Source organism: Xenopus tropicalis, chromosome 2, assembly GCF_000004195.4.
Source record: "Xenopus tropicalis strain Nigerian chromosome 2, UCB_Xtro_10.0, whole genome shotgun sequence".
In the NCBI taxonomy this organism is placed as follows: domain Eukaryota; kingdom Metazoa; phylum Chordata; class Amphibia; order Anura; family Pipidae; genus Xenopus; species Xenopus tropicalis.
In genome coordinates this window covers 121280506-121301851 of record NC_030678.2, presented here as the reverse complement: position 1 = coordinate 121301851, position 21346 = coordinate 121280506, and the positions used below count along the sequence as shown (strand labels likewise).

At 35.3% G+C, this 21346-nt stretch overlaps 1 protein-coding gene across 16 annotated transcripts in view; it reads right to left on the bottom strand.

Moving 5' to 3' along the window:
- Window positions 1–21346, bottom strand: part of dock9 (dedicator of cytokinesis 9) — a 150761-nt gene that overhangs the window by 20319 nt on the left and 109096 nt on the right. For 7 of the 16 annotated variants that reach the window (XM_018091079.2, XM_012956432.3, XM_031897052.1 and 4 more), the window contains exons 28-38: window positions 20151–20297; window positions 19286–19369; window positions 18416–18527; window positions 16953–17131; window positions 15317–15427; window positions 14107–14230; window positions 12947–13080; window positions 10495–10603; window positions 9774–9840; window positions 9471–9518; window positions 5677–5813 (exon numbers count right to left, since the gene is read on the bottom strand). In XM_018091079.2, the coding sequence (XP_017946568.1) occupies window positions 5677–5813; window positions 9471–9518; window positions 9774–9840; window positions 10495–10603; window positions 12947–13080; window positions 14107–14230; window positions 15317–15427; window positions 16953–17131; window positions 18416–18527; window positions 19286–19369; window positions 20151–20297 (1252 nt within the window). Of the gene's footprint in view, window positions 1–5084; window positions 5129–5676; window positions 5814–7299; window positions 7541–9470; window positions 9519–9773; window positions 9841–10494; window positions 10604–12946; window positions 13081–14106; window positions 14231–15316; window positions 15428–16952; window positions 17132–18415; window positions 18528–19285; window positions 19370–20150; window positions 20298–21346 lie in introns of all 16 variants that reach the window. The other 9 variants (XM_031897056.1, XM_031897051.1, XM_031897053.1 and 6 more) reach the window with 3 other exon arrangements.

Genomic DNA, 21346 nt, shown 5'->3' with positions numbered 1-21346 from the left:
TTATATCTTAGTTGGGATCAATTACATGGTACTGTTTTATTACTACAGAGAAAAAGGAAATCAGTTTTAGAATTCTGAATTATTTGAATAAAATGGAGTCTATGGGAGACGGGCTTTCCATAATTTGGAGCTTTCTGGATAACGGGTTTCCGGATAAGGGATCCCATACCTGTACTATACTGTACTTTTTGGCTGAGCTGAGTACTAGCCCAGATACTCATTCTAAAAGACTACAAGAAAACCATGCAGTTCTTCCAGCCTGGCGATCAAGAAGTGTTTCAGGGCTGCAAATAATTGATTAGCTAAGGGAATTTCTGGCATTGGTGGCAATTTTCATATTTTGATAAGCCAATACTTTGCTTTATTTCAAGACATAAAAGAATTTATCAAAAAAATAAATGTTACAATATAGCTCCCTATAGACTCAAGTACTGCAGATATCAACCTACTTTTCTTGACCATAAACAGGCATTTCTATTGTGTTTTCTAATGTCTTTTATACATTCTAATAGTGGACACAATTTATAATAAAACAAGCAATAATACTAGTAAACATGCTATTTATACTGTCCAGTATTAAACAGAACAGAATAATGTTAATAAATTGTATTATATATATTATATCAATATAAAGAGAAAATATTTTTACAGAAAAGAGTAATAGTGTTAGGAGCTGTCTGCATCAGTTTGTTCCGACCATACGAATGATTTAAGATTAACTCCCCAGGTGCCAAGAAATGACTAATAAATTATGGAGGCTATTTTTTCAAAGATACATGTCAATTGCACCATTGCAGTCATCTGGTACTGACCACATGGTTGCTTTCATTTTCTAACTGGTTGGTTGCTATGGCCAACTGAACTTTATGTGATTAAATAAGCCATTACAGTCACTATGTGCAGAAGTTTATGCACTTAGTATTTGTGTTTTACAATTTTAACAATACTATAAACAAATAAATTGATAGAGCAGGCATGACTTATAAACTGCCTGTCCCCTAATTCCCTGCTTAAATATGTTTTCAGTTTGATAACAAGAACTTGGAAACAGAAACCTAAAGAGTCAGACATGGCTAATGACATTTTCACGCCAGCGATCCTGCCTGCAGCTGCCACGTGCGTGGAATGACACTTTGGATGGAATCTGCCTGTCACTGTGCAAATGAAGTAGATTGTTTGTGTGCATTTTCTGGCCAAAATCTGCCATATGTGCACAGTGGAGGTTGGCTCTCAGTCATTCCTGTCACTATGGGCAGATGGGGCAGCACAAGCTTTTTAACGCCAGTAGAAAAAAGCCTCCTATAATATATACTTTAAGCTGTAAGGGTGAATTTTTGAGGCCATTTTAAGCATGTGTAGGAGAATTAATGGAGTGAAAATTATTTGTATTTTCAAGTAACTAGTTAATATAACTCCAAATTACAAAAAATGTCCTATTTAGCAAACTACTCACTACCTCTGCAAAGTAAGATGCATTACCCAACATTTGAAAAATGTAAAGTGGGACAAAAAGAAATGCCACGCAAGGCACGGTGAAAATTTCTGTCCATGTTCATATTTGCAACCACACCCCCTAAATACCACTCCCATTTTACACAATTTGCAAGGTTATTTACAGTTTGAACACATTTCTGGGGGTTTTGGGGACCCGTTTAGCTTATTAGTTATAATTATATCTTAGTGCAGGTGTCGCCAGTTAAGTATTCTGAGCTCTCTGCCAAAAGCGTACTTATCTAATTAAGTTTGAGAAACTTTATAACTTTTTTGGCATTCAGTGCAGAAGATCAAAGGGAAATGAGAATCAATTCAATAAGAATCCAGGACTGCGGGCTGAGCTGTTCAAATTGGAACTGTAGCCCAAAAATCAGGACAGTAGGGAGGTATGTAATAATCTTAATTTATGGTTTCAAAAAATGCAAATTTAATATTTTAAACTTTGTTCCATGGCTACTGTGGAAAAGACAAACTACCTGTGGTAAACAAAAAGGGAATACAATAACAAAGCCACATCACCGTTACAAAAATGTTCTCCAGCACAAAACCTCTATTCACAAGAGGTGGCTTATGAAGATTTAGGGAGGCTTAGCCTCCCCAAAAAGAGACCAACTGCCATATATGCATATATGTATTTATAAGTTGAAAAAGCCTTTTATTCATAGCCTCTCTAAGCAAAATTGTAACTGTTCTTCTTGGCTCTTAGTGTGTGGGCCAAGTTTTGTTTAAATTATTGCAAATGCAATGCTGTCCAAAACACGAACAATGTATATCCCAAGGGGTCAAGGGGTGACACCACCTGCAGAACTGAAGCCCAGAAGCAGCCACTACACAAGGCAGAAAGACATACACACACTTCCTCTTGAACCCCCTTAAAGGAACAGTAACACCAAAAAATGTATATATTTCAAAGAAATTAAACTATAATGTACTGCTGCCCTGCACTGGTAAAAGTTTTGTGTTTGCTTCAGAAACATTATTAGAGTTTATATAAACCCTGGTGTGTAGCCATGGGGGCAGCCATTCTAAAGAAGAAAAAGCTCAGGTTATATAGCAGATAACAGATAAACCCTGTAGAATACAATGGTGTTTTATCTGTTATCTGCTATGTAACCTGTGCCTTTTCTCCTTTTTTCCAGCTTGAATGGCTGCCCCCATGGCTACACAGCAGCTTATTTATATAAACTATAGTAGTGTTCCTGAAGCAAACACCCCAGTTTTACCAGTGCAGGGCTACAGTACATTATATTTCAATTACTTTAAAACACTTTCATTTTTTGGTGTTACTGTTCCTAACTAACTAACTAACTGCTTTCTGGTCATGGGACCTCCTGGCCCCACCCCTCTGAGTCAACTGCTTCTTAAGCCATCAGGGAACTCTTCTCACTCAAATGCTTAATTGTAAGGTTTGCTTCCTTCAAATCATCATACCTAACATATAAATAGCGGTTCCCTCTTTCCTAATTGTATTACAACCCATTAGACTGAAATATTAAAAGATAAACCCCCATATGCAATAAAAGGCACTATGTTTGCCCAGGAGCAGTAACCAGTAAGATATTTGCTTTTAAACAGGTGACTAGTAAATGCTACCAGCTGATTGGTTGCTATGGGTTACTGCTCCTGGGCAAACTTAGCGCCTTTTATAGCATAACTTCAATAAACTCTTATAAGGTGACCTTAAAGAGGATTTATTGGTGAAAGACCATTTCATAAAACCACCATCCACTCTAATTAAACACAGTCTATGTGCCCAGATATGTAAAATAACTACTGAATAAAGCAAATCGTACAACTACTTGTCAATGTGATTTTAGCATTTTTGCCACTTTTTTTTTAGGTATAAATTGCTGTTGTCTTTGGCCACACAGGCTGCACAATCTCTTATTTGTTACTACTACTTTCTTGAATGAAAAGGTAACAGTTAACAAGTTGATTCCTATCTATGCCAGTTAGATTCAACATAAACATCCCATAAAAGTATTGTTTTTTACCCAAAGACAAATCCTCAATTCAAGTTAAAAAAAATGTCTAAAAGGTATTATCAAGCTATTTCCAGATTCTGGCAATGACTAATAGTAAAAGATCAGTAGAGGGACTATGGTAATAAATGATTTCTACACAGTGAGATAGGGGTTCTGAGTCAGTACGATGAGTGTTGTTGTTAATTTGCTGTGGCAGGGAAGAATACCCTACAGCAAGATCAACAAAATGTCTATGTTAAATAAGTAGCACAGACAAAGTTGGATAACTGACCTATATTCTGTTGTTCCAAAACAAACCCCCTTATATGGGTAATATAACTTCTTCCTCAAAAACAGGTTTTTTTCTTTTTTTTTTAGTACTAGGTGATTAGTACTAGGTGATTGCTACTCCTGCACAGGATAGCATCACAAAGAATTCAGATCATAGCTTCAGTGTGATTTTTTCATATTAATGGAAGACAAAAGAGTTAATTGTCAAACCCTTTTGAAACAGAAAGCCCATTTTGTATTACAGAAATTACCTATTAAAGACACATTTCATATTTTCAGCAATGAAAAAAAAGTCTATATTTGCATGATATTTATTTCCACCTCCAACACATTTGTCAGGCCTACCCTGTCTACATGGTTTTTAGAAGCAGATATATAAAACTATTCCATCCAGCTGCACAGAGTGGTAGAATATTAGTCATTTGAAAATACATCTAGAATGCAAACCAACTTACTGATTTTAAACTCATGTAATCAGTTTATAATTGAACGCTCTAGATTCCATTAACAACTTTTTCAATAGAACGTTGTTTTGGCAAAATGATTAATAAAAACAACAAATGTGCATTTGAACATTTTCCTGTTATGTACATAGGAACTCTTATACCGACTTTGTGGGATTTGTGTAGAGTATTATTATCATTCATAAGAGCCATGCTGGAGTGTAGGATATATGAAGCAAACACTATAAGGGTGTTCAATCGTGTTCTGCATTTTTTTAAATAAATTAGAAAACATAAAATTTTGAGTTTGTTTCCCATTGTTCTGTTGAACTATTTCTCTGGCTTTCAAGATTTGTATGTACTATAAAAGTATTTTTACTGCATGTCATAATGAGCTAATATAGCAAATGTTTCCAAACTGCCAAACCTTGTAGTGTAAAGTTTGTAGTGTAAATTGTCCCATCTAAAATTAAGTAGTTATGAATCTTTACTGTAAATACATGCATGTGACTTCATTTAGTCCAAGGCGGCTTGCATATTACTGACAGAGGTTTGAGAAGTAATAAAAATTTACTGTTATATATATATATATATATATATATATATAGTTGGTACCACTTAAAAGACTCAAGTTCGTTAGTAGGCATTTTTATTTGAAGTATGATTTTGAAAACCAAGTGTAACTGTAATACTCATACATAAGAATGTATGGTACATTTAGTCCTAGTGTTCTTTCGATACATTTTTAAGTAAGGATGCTTTGGACTGGATAATGCTGACTGCTCAATAGCAAAATAAAAAACAAAAAAACACAACAAAAGTAAAAAGCAAACAAATTGTTGATGTAGGTTATGTAAATATCTAGGCCACTTTCAACCTGATTGAGTCTTACCATTGTCTACAGATATTCCAAGTATACTTGATATTTTTCTCACACTGAAAACACAGAAAAAGTCATTTCATTATTGAATGCTTTTTCATTGAGGCACAAAGTGAATCATGGACTTTAAACACTTGCCTAGGATGAATCAGATTTCAGTTACTTTGAGGATAAAATGTGCAGAGATGCTTAGCAGTGCTGTGCCTTGCGTATTGGCTCTATTAAATAACTCAATTAAAAACTCAACACCAATGGAATTGCAGCTACTGTTCCACAAAACCTCTGGAGTGCTGCAGCTTTCGTAAATGATCAGATATTTTTTCCTGTGAATATAAAGCAATTTGTTCCAAAGAGATTTGTCTCATATTATCTTTTTCATATCCTTAAGGCAACATAGAGACAATAACAAACACACAGCACTGAGAAGATTTTGCCCATTTTATCCCAATAAGCTAGGCAGCAATCCTGTACATAAAAGGAATGAAATCTCAGTGGTTTACATTTGTCAGTGTCCATGATGTTCCCTGGGATGGTACTGGTACCTGCCTGTACTGAGGTGGTACAGGAAGAGGCTGCTGCCTGCAATGAGCATCACAGAACTTACTGTGGTTAAAAGTGAGAGAGTTATCCAGGCTGCTGAGCTGCTGCAATCTGGCATGCATCATTCCTGTTCTGTTACGGGAAACAGGTAATGTCTGAGATTTTCGGTCATGAACTATGGGTCCCAACCCTTCCTGGTTCCTGTAAGATGGGTGAAATGGGACAGAAGCAAACGTCAGATGTGTCCCCACAGCAGAGTTGCGGGGACAGTTAGTAAAGCAGAGAAGGCATACAATGTGTAATCCAAAAATGCAGAGCAGCCATTTTATTTTTTTTAAATGAAAGCTCTGCTATGGCACATTTTAAATGCAATTAAAGTAATATGCCAGAGCGAGGAAAGTGCCATTGCCTTTAACAATGTATATGTGCTACAGCTAAAGGGAAAATATACCAAAAAATACACTTCTATATAGATGTAACACTGCTCCTATAAGGTCCTTTCACATGTAGCTAAGTTTTACACATGCAGCATACACCATCTGAAAACAGGTTTTCTTTCTGTGTACAGAACACAGTGAAGGTTAATTGGTTAATAATACTTCTGCAATAAATAGTGGCCCATGAAATGCCTATACATTGCTTACATATGTTGCTTGAGTTGGACTGCACCCTGATGGCCCATGTGTCCTGACTATTGCTACTAGGATGTGAAAAAAAAAAACTAGCAAACCATTAACTATGCCTAGTTTGCAGCAGAAATTGAAAGCTCATATGGCCTGTTAGGTGAATGGTAATTCAGGTCACAGTGACCACAGACCAATGCTTTAGCACTAGTGTTTATTACATTTTGTTTCACAGGAATGCATTAAATCAACCAATGAAAAAGCATTCACAAAAAACACTGAAATATTCTAAGACATGGCAACTACTGAGCAAGGAACATAAGGTAGTGTCTACTTTTGAACCTAGGTTCAGATGATGAAAATGGTTCAATTTGTTTCTGGTCTCTATTTCTCTTGCTCTACACATCCTGTAAATTTTATCTTTATAAATGCCCCTTAGAGATGTCAACAGTTTTGAGCAGTGAATAGTGATGTCACAAGACTTACTGAAACTTATTAAAAAGAAAAGGAAAAAAGGACCCCGTGTTGTAAAATATGAAGAAATTAGAAGCCACCTCTGAGTTCCATGGCCTGTATAGAAGCACTTGGTCTTTTCTTTTACTCCTTTGTTTGACAGTGGATCTTGTCTGTGACTTATACCATAATAATTTTACAATAGGGGGTATATCATTTCATATTATATATATATATATATATATATATATATATATATATATATATATACACACACAAGTGTAAGTGGTACAAAAAATGCTAACACCGACAATGCACAAATTCTAAATAACGGTGAGACCAAAGCTGTAAAAATGTATTTTTTGAGTATAATTTCCCTTTTCAGATTTTTTGCTCTTCAGTCCATCTAAGCAGCAATGCTATAATGTACATTCCAGTAAGTTGATGGGGAAATGTGTTTTTTTCTGCTTTTCAAGAGGTTTAGTATAAGCTTTCAAAGCAAATTCTGGTGCAAACCAGTAAAGGTATCTTTGGTAAAAATGAAAAAAAAAAAAAAAAAAACATGCAACAAACTAAAGCAGGCTAGCATGTTAGCAGCAGCATAATCTTACCCAAGCAGGAAGGGAGAAGAGCCATAGACTTTGTTATACTTGCCAGCAATTAAGTGAGGAAAACAGAAAAAGTGACCTTTGTTAGCAATCAGTTAAAGCTGGCTTCCTAGCGTGTACCACCACCAGTGCTGAAAAGGGAGGACCAGTGCAGGACACACACAGACACATCCTCACTCATTATTCCCGTGTTCTGTTATTATATGTGGCAAACTTGTACATGCATCCCATACAATATCTCATGCTAAAAATACAAAAAATGCAAATTTTCTTTAAAAAAAAAAAAATTCTGTACTAAAATAAATATTCTGTATTAAAATCATGCATTAATAAACAGTACATGTGTTAATTTCATTACATGAAATATAGGGTATCCAGCTTTTAATTTTGTGGAAAATGAACCTCTTATGTCAATATGCCATGTTATAGCACTTTACACATTATCCCCTTCACTTCCATCAAGGACTGATTAAATATACATATTTTAAGTAAATATTTTTGCCAAATAATTTTTCAAGTACAGTGACTTCATTGAAAACCCACTACAGCTGGATATGTTCCTAAATATAAGAAAACAAAGTTATCAGAGATAATACATGACATTGTATCTGTACTACCCTTCATCACGTGGATACATACAGAGCAGCAGTTAGAACAGTGTCCCTTGAGGTTTGCAATGTGGTGCAATATTGGTTGGATGCCATAAATAACCCACAGCTACAAATGAGTCAATGACTTACTTATCCAACCACATCAAACCTGCTATGGTTTAATGCACTTGGCCAAAGGAGCATCATTTTACAAACTATTGACTTTGCATGTTCTAACACAAAGGCCTTAACAATATGCAGCATAGTTAATAATGGTTAAAATTATACACAAATATATCTGATAACCTGCAGATTTCCTTGAGGATTAGCTTAAATATTTTTGCAGAATAATACAGATGATTTATAGTTACGGTACATATTCAATAAGCAACGTTTGTAGTCATTGTTTAAAAGTGTTCAGTTAATTCAATAAAATGTAAAAAAAAATTCTGAAAGTTTCATGATGATTTTAATTTATTCTATATTAACACTTAAAACACTAAAGGGCGTATTTATTAATATTAGATACAAACTTTAACGGTGATGTTGCACATAGCAACCAACAACAAGGTCACCTACAAGTTGGAAAACAAAAGCAAAGATCTGACTGGTTGCTATGGACAACATCACTGGAGAGATCTGTATCAAATGTCAGATGTCAGATGAAGAAGGTTCAGGATTAGGGCCGGTTTGAAAATTTAATTTCAGCCAGTCATTGGTGCATCAGTCAGTGAAGTCAGCAATTCTCTTCACTTCCTTAAGTTCCATTCATTTGCGCTGTCTGCCAGAACGATCTAAACAACAGAATATGTATAACACCTTGCACGCAATCTCTTTGTTTAGCCATTGGTTGAAGAGTGTACCCTTTTGGCCCATGCAGTGTTCTCTACAGAAAATTATTTCTTTAGACAGGAAAAATATATATAAATTATTAGGTGCCTAAAACCTTGCCCCTTGCATGCCCTAATAAAATAATAGTTACAAAAGCCAATAGGACTATGTTCATCTGCAAGTACAGATGAGTGGGGTCCTATAGATTTCTGTAAAAAAGTGTTCTATTATGGCGAATATGGTGTGGGAAGGTGCAAAGGTGAGCAGCTTACAGGAAATGCTTGGTGATACCCCTGGCCAAAAGGGCTGGGGATAACATGTCATGTTTGGCCACCTTTAGAAACACCTTAGCCATTCAAGGTAAAAAAAAAAAAAAAAAAATTGGCAGAAAAGGATATTTTAATTAGCTGTTAAAGAGGACATTAGCAATCAAACTGCATGGCATGTGCCTAAAGGGTTTACTAGGCTCTGCAGTTGTTTTAGGTGCTAAATATAGAATAAGCAAAAATATAGCCCCAATGAAAGATTGCCCAAGTGCAGTAACCCATAGCAGCCAGTCAGGACTGCTTTCAGTTTTCATTTGGAAAGTTTTTCCCATTGTCAATAAATGAGCATCTCTGGAAAAAAAAACATATTACCCAAATATAAAAAAATCTATTTATAATAACAAATCTAAAACCTTAGTATAGTGTTGTATAAATCTTTATATACCAGGAAATAAAGACATCCAAGCAGTTATATATTACACTATACCTGGCTATGTATCTCTTCCCCATGTACTGGAACTGATGCAAACATACTCTGCAAAGATCAAGATTAGAATAAACTTGCTGGAAATAAAATACATAAAATGCAAATAAAGATAATAAATGTGAGTCATCATGTGTGATAGCTCCAAATCCAATCTAATACATTTAAGAACTATGCACCTAAAACAATTTTTTATACAGAATGATGTACTTCTTTCCAGAAAGAAAGCATACTACTATATTTACACAATTTACATAAAAATGAATTTCCAAATAAAACCTAGAAATCGTAATAAATTATACATACTCAGATATTGTGAAAAAATCCATCAGTTCTGATGTAGATGCTTTGTTCCAATAAGTAAATAATGCATCTGATAAAAGAATGAATATTTATTTTTTATTTAATTATAAAAGAAAAATCCAAATAATGCCTTTTATGATAGGATTCCTTACCACATAGCATGACACCTGGGCAGCACTATTAACTATGAAACTATGAACATTGCAGGTCTCAATTAAAATATATAACATAAAACAGCAACATATGTAAAACCAGTTTCACCTAAATAAACCATTTTCATAAAAATTAATTTAATTAAATCAATTAATTAAATACATTTTCTCGTAGCATGTGCCACTGGATAATCCTAAATAGAAACTTGCCATTTTCAATACTATAGGATAGATTATATCAGCCAATTAATGACCGCACTCATTTACTGACATAATTCTTCTGATACAGTTAGAGCTGCATTATTTTCTGTCAGGTGATCTCTGAGCGAGCACACCCACCATCACAAAATGGTGGTTCAAGGTAGAAGATGTAAAAGGCACTTAATATTATATAAATCATCTTTTGGTATAAGTATTTTTAACCGAAAGGACTGGGAAAGCATTTACATTATAAACACCAAGGAGAGTGTTTTTTCTTTTTTTTTTTTGTAATCGGTCAACATACTATAACTATACTATTTTAATATTATAGTATTTATTAGCATATTGCATATCCAGAAAAGTATACATACCATCTGACATGCTTTTCAGGATATGAAGAAAAGACATTAATAGGCTTTTAATTTCTGATTGCTCCAACTTGTCGCAGCGTACTAAGGAGTTGCCTAAAGAACCACCATGCTGGTTGTAAGACAAAAAGACAAAAAAAAAAATTACGATTTGTGCCAGATACAAAGAAAAGAAGAAACTGGGAAATGTAATTCACTGCATTATACAAACTGGAAAAAGTGAGGAAAAGCACAACAAACACACGCAGTAGTGTAAACTCAAAACTATCGTTTGTCAACCCTGCATCAGTGAGTCTTCTGTGGGGAAGGCTGTATTCATTTTATTGATTACTCTGAGGCAAGGGCTGCCAGCTACCTCAAACCAACAAGCCGTTCGACCCCAAGGCATGAAGGAAACCTGCACTGATCACGAACTGTGACAAAAAAGACTGCAAGAATGTCAGACATGCAGCTCTTTGACTCCTTGACTGTCATGGGAATTTTGGGAAGACCATAAAAGCTGGACACTGCTGCACCACAGCAAACACACACAGCGGTCAGGTTTTGCCACAAAGCATCAACTAAACCAGTTAATAAAGGGCAATAGTTAATAGTAAAACAAACAGTTCTCTGCAATGGCAGCACAGCCTGTACAAGTAGCCTGTACAAGTAGCCTGTACAAGTAGCCTGTACAAGTATTGGGGAGACCACAGTGAGACACTCTAGTAAGTTTGCTTATCCTTTATATTGTCAGGTAAGTTTGGCTTCTTTTACTCCAACAAAGCAGCCTCTACCTCTTTTTATTTAAAAACAAAACAAAAAAAAAAACCTCAGGCCCTTTTCAACAGAAGCAATACTCTGCAGAAATGATGCATCTATGTGGCAAAAATTCGAAGCACATCATAATGAAATGGCCAAACTACTGCAAACCAAACAAGACAGAAAACTGAAATACTTCTTGAATCTGAGAAGCAACATGCAATATATTTTCTGGCAGCAGTGGCACAGTCAGGATTGAGAAATCCACAGTAAAGCGATTTCTCTTAGTAGATAGTGTGCATTCTTCTTCCTCTCCAGTCGACCATATGGCATGTGCAGAATGCCTCCGGATAAGTCTGTCCTTCTGCACAGTGAAGGCATGTTGGATGTGAGGAGGAAATGTTAGAGTTCTGCACATGCCCTTATACCAGTGATAAGAGCTGATAATCCTTAACACAAACACAAAGCAAATAATTACCTTGTCAATGGAAATGCAACCATACCTTTTATTTATGTATAACATTTGCTAGATCTTATATATATACACAAAGGATGGCACACCGCTACATATCATACCTCGGGTGCTCGGTAAAGGGTTCCAATAGTATAAAAAAAGACCAGCAACACCGGATTTTTTGTGAAAAGTGAGAACGTATATTTAAAATAGCATGAACAGTCGACGTAACGTTTTGGTCCCCATCCCCATTAGAAAGTTAATTTATTGTTACAAACGTCAAACTAATGTTTCGGCTGTCTCCACGGGCCTTGAGAAAGGCTGTGGAGACAGCCGAAATGTTAGTTTGACATTTGTAACAATAAATTAACTTTCTATTTTTTCAGTAAGTCCTGTGAGTGCGACATTTGTTTCTACATTTATTATACTGATTTCTAATACTGCACCCAGGTGTTCTTTTGCTGGACTGTGACATGAGTGCCTGCTTTGAACGATTTTACAGAGATTATACATCATTCACTTTAGTCCCTGCCCCCAGTGGAGCTTACAATTTAAGGTTCCTATAACATTCACACATCACACTATGGACAGTTTTATCAGGAGCCAATAAACCTGCCTGTATGTTTTTTTTTCCAAGTGTGGGAGGAAAACAGAGTACCCACACAAACCCACATAGACACAAGGGGAAGGACATATAAATTCAGAAACCTGCCACTGTGGGAAAAATTGTGTTTGACATTTGGCACTTTGCTTTTATACTCAACAAACACTGAAAAACAAAAAAAATCTCACATGCATATGTATAATGCAAGGAGCAAAAAAAAATATTTTTTAAACTCTCAATGAAGTGTATTTTGCATAGAAGCTTGCATCCTGATCTCCTAAACAAACACAGGGAACTAAAGTAGCATTAGGAGATGTAGACACACAAAAGACATGCTGTAGCAAGGTTTGTCTACAGCATGCAAACTGTTCCATTCTTAGTATTCTGTAGAAATTGTACTTAATATTGTGTATGACTTGGTGACCGATAGGCTGCATAATAAACAAAGGTTCCAGTGACCCAGCCCTCAGTCTGCCCCTTAAGTTAGCAAAAGCCATATTGCCCAAGATACAAAAAGTGCAGCACCTCAACTAAATGTGACTGTTGAAAAAAGATCTCAGAGTCCCAAAATGTCAGTGATAAGAGATTGCCACACTGGAGCTGTACTTAATATCTGTACTGGCTTATGTCTTTTTACCTATATTACAGTAAAGCTGTACCTTGTCTAGAGAACTACTCTTGTCACTATTTCTTTCTGGAAGACTGTTTCCTGAGTCAGTGCTAATGAGGGATCCTCTGGAGTCTGCATTTCTCACACTGTTTATGTTGGGAGTAGATGAGGTATGTGGTGAAGCTTAAAAATAAAAGAAAAAGCAGTTATGTTATGTCTAGGCCAAATGCGATATATATTAAGAAGGTACCTGAAAAATAACAAAACAAAACCCTTTTTTTGTATATACTTACAAATAATGTACCATGCAAAGTTATACCAATCTCCCTTGCTGAATTTTAACCTACGCAATACACAGTTTTATCTTCATAAACAAATACTAAATAAGCACCATATTTATATTATAAAAAGTAACAACCCAAAAGAAATGCAATATAAACCATAGCCTGTAGACTAAAGGCTTATTTAAAAAAAACAAAAACCCTGCTGTACTAATGCTATGGTTTTCTTTTAAACATTCTCAATGATGACTTCACGAAAGGCTTTAATTAAGTTCTGGCAGCTGCATGCTTGAATGTGGTTTGTTTGTGGGTTTAGGCAAAAGAAAATAAAGTAAAAACAAAGAAAAACTACCAAATCGTTGGATTAACGATATATTACTTCCAGATGTTATAAAAATAGAGAACAATTATTTTTTGCTACTGATAATCGGCAGCCATTCTTTGTACATAGCTAGACTGCAAGATAAAATGTTATTATAGTTTTAAAGACTTGCCCAATAACTTCTGCCCAAAATGCATGCAGCTAAAATTATGGTTTTGGGTGTTTCCAGAGAGCTAAACATCATTAGCTGTATCATCAGCTCTGAGCACCTACAGCAGTCCTAGTGTTTCAGGCATGCTTATTAGTGCTATTGGTATGCACAGAATGGCCAAGTGCACCAATTTAACAAGCAACCCACTAGCCCCAACGGGCCACTCAGCTTAATTTAAAATGCCAGAGGCACAGTTTTTGCAGACCTGCAAGAAAGGGATGACCTTAGGTACTCAAGAGTTTACAAAAGAGGCCTCTGATGTTGCCTGGCTGTTGAAAAACCAAAGTGGTATTTACAAGAAACAGAAAGGAGGTGCCCACAAACCATAAACTTAGATAGGGCTAGTTTGCATTGACTTGATTAGATTCTAGACTCAAGATGCAAAAAAAACTGACCTGTTCCAGAAATAACACCAAAAAGATCTTTATGTAGGTTGTTATCCAATGTGTTGCCTGGTTTTTGAGGTGTCACCAATGGGTTTGCAGAAGTCACAGTTGAAAGTGTTTCATCTTTCATGCTCTTTAAAATATAAAAAGACTAACAGTTAAACATAAAGGGAACAAAAGTCCCAATGAACACCTTTGTTGTCAGTGGCAAAACATTTAAGCAGAAATGTTTAACACAAGCCAAATGTGAATATGTCTTCTACACCTAAATTAATATAGACAAAGTGATTGTGGTTTTCTTTACTCTCTTAGGGGAATGGCACACTTGGAGATTAGTCGCCCATGATAAATCTTCACTACCATGGACAACAAATCTCCCCCAAATTGCCTCGCGAGGAAACACAAAGGTCTGTACCAACCCCAACTGTACACCTGTGGGATAAACTGAAAGCTGACTGTAAGGAAGGCATTATCAATAAACATCAGTGCCCAAACTATAAAGACCTTGTAAATAAATGAAACAATGTCTACCAACAATGTTTCTGGAGAGTAGAGGCTTTCAAGAAGAGAAGAGGCTATCGAAAACATACTGCGGGTTTTCAAATAAGATAGTTGACAAACCAGTGTGTGGGCCCTTGTGACATCTAAGGGCATATAACTGGTTGCTATGGGCAACATCACTGGTGATATTGGCTTACACACTATAATATATATGCCCCATGGTGTATATTCTAACCAGCAGAAAGATACTCGGATTTTACAGCCATGGCCTATTCAAAGCAGACTTATCCTTCAATCTAAAATCTAGATACATATTTTGTTTCACACATTCACAATACAGGAATGGGATTATCCATGGGAAACCCATTATCCAGAAATCTCTAACTTACGGGACTGCGATCTCCCATAGGCTCTATTTTAATCAATTTAAATTATTTAAAACTGATTTCCTTTTTCTATGTAACAATAAAACAGAACTTTGTATTTGACCCCAACTAAGACATAATAGTTCTTACTGGAGGCAAACGGTCATATTGGGTTTATTTAATGCTTACATGATTTTTTAAAATATGGAGACCCACATTACAGAAAACCCCAGGTCCTATATCTGTATAACCATCTTTATCCTTTACACAATAAAGCAATGAAGCTATCTAGGCAAAAACCGTTTTCCTCACAAAAATGTAATTTTTTCAGCAAACTGTACTTTCAAACTTACATTATGGGCTACAGGAAATGGAGAAGTATCTTTCACATTAATCCGCTGTACATTCTCAATTAGAAGGCCAAACAAAGGAAGGTAGAGTGTGGCTAGTCTTGCCTGTTGACTCTGAAAAATAAAACACATTGTACAGGTTGATTGAGACTTGTAAAATGAAATTTGGTTACACACGTCTGAGAGGTACTGGGGTTCATTTATGAACAGCAGGGAAATTTGCACCTGAGCAGTAACTTACTGCAACCAATCAATGATAAGCTTTTTTGAGCCAGGGGAAGGTAGATTAATGAAAGCAAAAATATATTTTTCATGCATCACTGTGTAGGTGTTCAGTGGTCACTGTTTCATAAACAGTCTATGGATAAGATTGAACTGGTTGCTGTGACAAGCATCAGGATGGCTGCTTCCATGAAACAACCAAAATATATGGATAAATAAGATTTTGTGGAACATCTCCAAAGCTTCCCCTGCTGGGAAGGAAAAAATGGTGTATACTTTCCCTTTAACTGATATTTATACAATAAAAACCTGATCTGACAATTCATCAGCTGATTCTGCCAGCAATTACTGTTGCGAGACTAAAACATCTAATGCATTCTTCATGAAATGGGAAGACGACCAAAAGCACAAATATTTCCACTGAACTGCTCATTGGTGTTTGATGTTACAAAAATACAAATGACCTACTGGCTACATATTTCTATAGACATTCTGAAAGTCTGAACAGTCTGAGAAGTCCTCTCTGATTTTGGGACTGGCATTTGAGTTGGAAACACTCCTGCCTTACAGATTTCACAAAGTGGAAGTGCCGAGTATCATGTTGCCAATATTTAAAGCAGGGGTGTCCATACTGTGTCATGAAATTGGGCTTTACCAGATGAAGTATTACGTTTCCATAGGATCTGTAAATTGGTTGCATTATATTGAAAACACATGCTGTATTTAAATATCACCCATTTCCCACATTTTACTTAAAATCTGAATAATGTGAAGGATGGTCTAATGAAATGTTTGTGGACAGTCCTGGACTCCATTCTTTATTTTTACTTTGCAGTCCCTTTCTTGAGCAACACCAATTTTTTCTTTAATGCTTATATAGGTTTCTATGAATGTATATCGACCTCTTAAATTATGCGTTGCTATGCAGAAACATGATTTAAGTACAGTGCGGAACCGTTACAAATGCAAGTACATACAAATGATACGCATGTGCTTAAACAGTCAACTAATTAGTCATACTAGCTGCTTCTTTTTTAAATTTTTTTTATCATGCAGCTCTCGAAAACTTGTAATTAGGAACTTTTAATGTTTTTAGATGTTTATATAATAATATGCGTTATACTTGTCATTGCCCCTCTAGCCACTGTATTCATGGCCACTCAATTTCCATTTGACATGCAGTGTATTTTAAGCTCTGGAAGCAGGCACCAATCCTGAATGCAGAAAAATCTGGTCTCAATCAATTGATGTTGTCTACCTTAGGTAAAGAGCAACAAGTCAGAATAAAATTAATTAAAACTTGCAATGCCATTTGGTGGAACTCTCCTCCACTGGTATGAAGCGAAGATGTACAGCAAATAGCAAATGTTATGGAGCTATGATGTGGTTTACATTAACTTGTACAAAGTGGATTTACCCTGGAAGAATAACGATCATCAAAGGAATGCTTTATCATCAAGCCTTTCAGGACACTGATTGCAATCTGTCTGATGTCTCTGAATTCCTGTAAGGCACTCCCTACCTCCCGAAGGAGGAGGCCCACTAAGAAATGATTCTTGCAGAAGTCATCTGTCAGAGTATAGTCAAGCTGCAGATCTGAAAAGGTATTTTGGGATTAATTATAAATAGAATTAATGAACCTATTATATTGCAAGCAGCATTTTGGAGACCTCTGTGTAAAAACAAAACACTAGAACTAGGTATAACAGCAAAGTAATGTACTGATGAATGTATTTCTGGGAACAGGACCAAAACCACTATTCAGAGAGCTCCAACCTGTTCCTAGTCAGTACAAATTGTCAGTTAATTAGGGATACATCAACAAGCATAACTAGAACCAATGGATTTTTATTCTATTCATTGAACCAGCTCTTTAATTGCAATACCCAAAAGCAAGATAGTTGTATGGTGCATGTTTCCTTTTTTACAGTCATGCCTGAATGAATCAAAAGATTATAATCAGCAAAAATACAGCTGCATCTGAAAATATTGGTTATGCTTACTGAGCAACAGACAATAGCAAAATCACTGTTACAACGCATCACTCCCTGCACCTACCTACAGGGTGGTCTAATGATTCACTGCTGTTGAATAAAAACTTGATTTATAGGGAAAAAAATGTGAAAGCAAACAAATAAGGAAAATATAAATTACTGAGAAAAACACCTGGAAATGGTAAATATATTTTTGTTAAATTATGCTGAGGTTGTGCTTTTCCTGGCTATTTGAACCTTATACATTGGGAATATGAAAGCTTGCATTACAAGGAATGTATACTGGATAATAAAAACAGTGGACAAAGATAAGTGAAAAGAATTGTTGCCTATTGCCAGGAGCTCCCTGCTATTATGTGCATATGACTGTGGTAAGCTCTCTGTGCCTTGGTGTATTCATTGAATCTTGCATATGCTGTAAATGCTGCTCATATCAAAAGATGGATCTAGTCTGCATAACAAAAGCGTGATCTGTTGCTTTCATTTTTAAAATGTAAGATCCTATAATTGGTCAGCATTTTATTATTTTTCATCTATGAAAAGAGCACAGTAAGGAAGACAGAATGAACGAAATAAATCTTGAAAACTACTTCCATTTTGACCTCAATATAAACATACAAATATGCAAAAAACTGCTTAAGTAGAGATGAAAATAAACAACTGGTCCATGAGTTTATGTTATCCAAGCATCTATCATAGTAGGATGTTTTGATATAAACATATCCTAAGAATAACCAAACTAATGTATAAGTTCTTGATAAGAGCTAGAAAAGTGCATCAATATATTTTTCAGAAATGACACAGGGCTTGCTGGTGCTTCCCAACAAAAGCAATATCATGTAAAATCAAAGCTAAGCATTTGTACATGTATTTGAAATCTAACTACCTTGATATCGGTGGATCCGGCCTTTACCAAATGGCATTGGCAAATTTAGAGGAATGTAGTGTTCATGATTGCAGACAACTCGAAAAAATTCAAACTTGTATTCAAAGAGAGTCTAAAGGTCAGCACAGGAAACAAAGTAAAGTGTGATTCACTCAACAGAAAAAGTGTGCATAGTATTGAAAGCATACAATAATCAAAACATCGCTGAATTAAAAATGGGTCATAGTAAAGAAAGGTGCAAAGCAGGTAGAACACTGGGAAGTATACTATACTTGCAACAGTTTTTTACACATTTAGCAAGACCTAAAACCCCAAAGAGTAAAGGGGAGGCAATTGAGCCCTAGACAAATTCTTACACAGAAGGAAGTGAGGAAAATGGAGTATTAGCAAACTTAAGTTGGAGTCTAACAGCTTCTTTATGCTATACAATATAGGTACTCTCTATCTTTTGGTACATCTATTTACAGAATGTGGGACTGTGCGATTGTAATGACATTATTTTCTAAGTGGCATAAAACCTATAATAGTGGATTTATAGCTGTTGAGTGGTATTTAAAATGACTGATTTCTGCTCTTCATAAGAGAACTGAAATTGTGTATTACAGTTTTTAATAGTACTTGTTTTTGAACATGTAGCAATTACTTTGCCATATATGTCAATATACTCAGTGACAGAAATCTGTAGGAATGGGGTTCTCCAAATATAAATATTGCTTTGGTTGTTGTCATACAGTACATGATACATCATTTGATAACAATAGAAAGTAAACATTTCAAGTAACAAGAATTCCAGGGAATACCCTCAAGGGGCTTGATATTCAAAATCCGAGCAGAAGAAATAGTAATGCAAATAAGAAAACATTTGCTTACCTTTGGATCCCCAGGTGCAAAAAAACTCATATAGTTGTTAATTTGTTTAAAAACAAAACCTCGGTCCATAAATGTGAAGCATCTCTGCAAAATGAGAACAATGGATAATGTTATGGGTGTTTTTATATTTAGTTTGCTCAGCCAAAAAGAAATGCATATATTACACTGCTGTAGAAATGTATACAAACACTAACCCTATTTATGAAATTAGCAACAATTATTATTAATAAGCAGATTAAATGAAAGTCACAGTAAACTGTGATCCACTTGAAAGGGCATAAAAGCATTAAAAGGACAGCAACATCTCATCAAGCTTTACAGATTATACTGCCTTTAATATCAACCATTCAGTTTAGACTACATTATACTAATATGGCAATAAACAGAAACTTATAAGTTGTGTATAAATATTGGCTTAATTAAATGAGAATTCAGCTTAGCAAGTTTTCAGCAGTATCTGGCAATGAAAGTAAACTCAAAAGGAAAGGAACTCAGCACAGCACCTACAAGGATATGGGCCTCAGAACAACATTTCTATTATCATGGTTTGTATGGCTTATGCAGCCTCCTTACAGACCAGTAATAAATATTCTCTCAATCCCAAAATTCTTCTGTGAGTGCATAATAAAAATTTTATTTTAGATGTTTGGTTAAAGGGCTAGTTTATCGTAACGTACGTATTGTGTTCAGATTACAAGACATGTAATATGCAATTCATTATTTACACAAGGTAAATTGCTGACATTATAGCAATAAACTGTTATAACAAAGAGATGTGTTGCTGTACTAAAACTCATTTGGATGGAGAATATCAAGCACATACAAGGATGAAAACAGTGATAATCCTAAATGCATATAAACATACCTTGATGAAGAAAGCCAAACTGTGATTGGCATTCCTAGAAGCCTCAGGAATTTCCTTGTATTTTTGTGTAATATGCGGCATAAGCATGTTCACTAATGTTTCGACGGCATGATGAAATGAAGCTGGGAATCTTTGGTTTCGTAGTAACTAGAAGCAAGTAATAGAAAAGTAATTTAGAATTTGGGATTTCATTTTTGTACAGTTCTCCAAAATAATTCAACACTACCAATTGTATCCTTTCTTGTGAAATAAAGAAGCACTACTTTTTACAAGTACATAAGTGATGCAAGTTTCTAAAACCCAACAAGCAACATTTTTCATTTATGTTAAAACAGACAGCTATCATTTTAGGTTTGCGATTTAAACATGAGCAAAAGAGTAGACCAAGGCTGATAACTTCCCCTTGATGTAAAGTGTGCTTTTAACCCACAACTAAGCCCCTTTTGTCTTTTAACTAAGTGCCAGACTATAGCTAAAACTGTTTATGTAATATACACTAAAAGAATCTGCTTTTTCAAACAAATTTACAGTTTTTTTTATATTTATGTACAATAATCTTAAAAGCCAGTTTGAGTGCTGAAATATATCCATTTTACAGAAGTGCATTTTTCATTTTTGAATTCTTGGAGCAGTGGAATTTTAGACAGTAAATCATGTTGGCTGTTATAAAGGAACTGCAGAAAACAGTATGTTACCAGGCTGTGAATTACACAGAAGAGAAGATCTGGCCTTGCACATTTAGCTTATGGCAGCAATCAGTTTTAATTTGCTTTAATACATCATACTTGACAAAAGAATTTTGTAAAAGAATAGCAAAACTATTTTATTAGCATTACAAAGACAGCATCAATGCATGATTATTAGTCAAAGCAAATATAGCACCATAAACCATACCAATAATATATTGGTGGGAATGCTGTTTGGGTAGTCTGTTTTTTTCCTTGCATCTATGGTTACTCTACCTACAAGGATTGCAATGGTGGTGGATGAATCAAGCAGTGTTAAATTAGGCAGAAGATATGGTGGTAATGTGATTGTGTGTGAATAAGTGAGAGAATTATTGTTGCCTGCATCTGTGAATGATAGAAGTGTGCCTTATTGCTGATTGATTTTCAGAGGAAGAGAACTCTATGAAAAACCAAAATAAAATTGCATTGTCTTTCCTACTGTGACCACGTACAAGTATGGGACCGGTT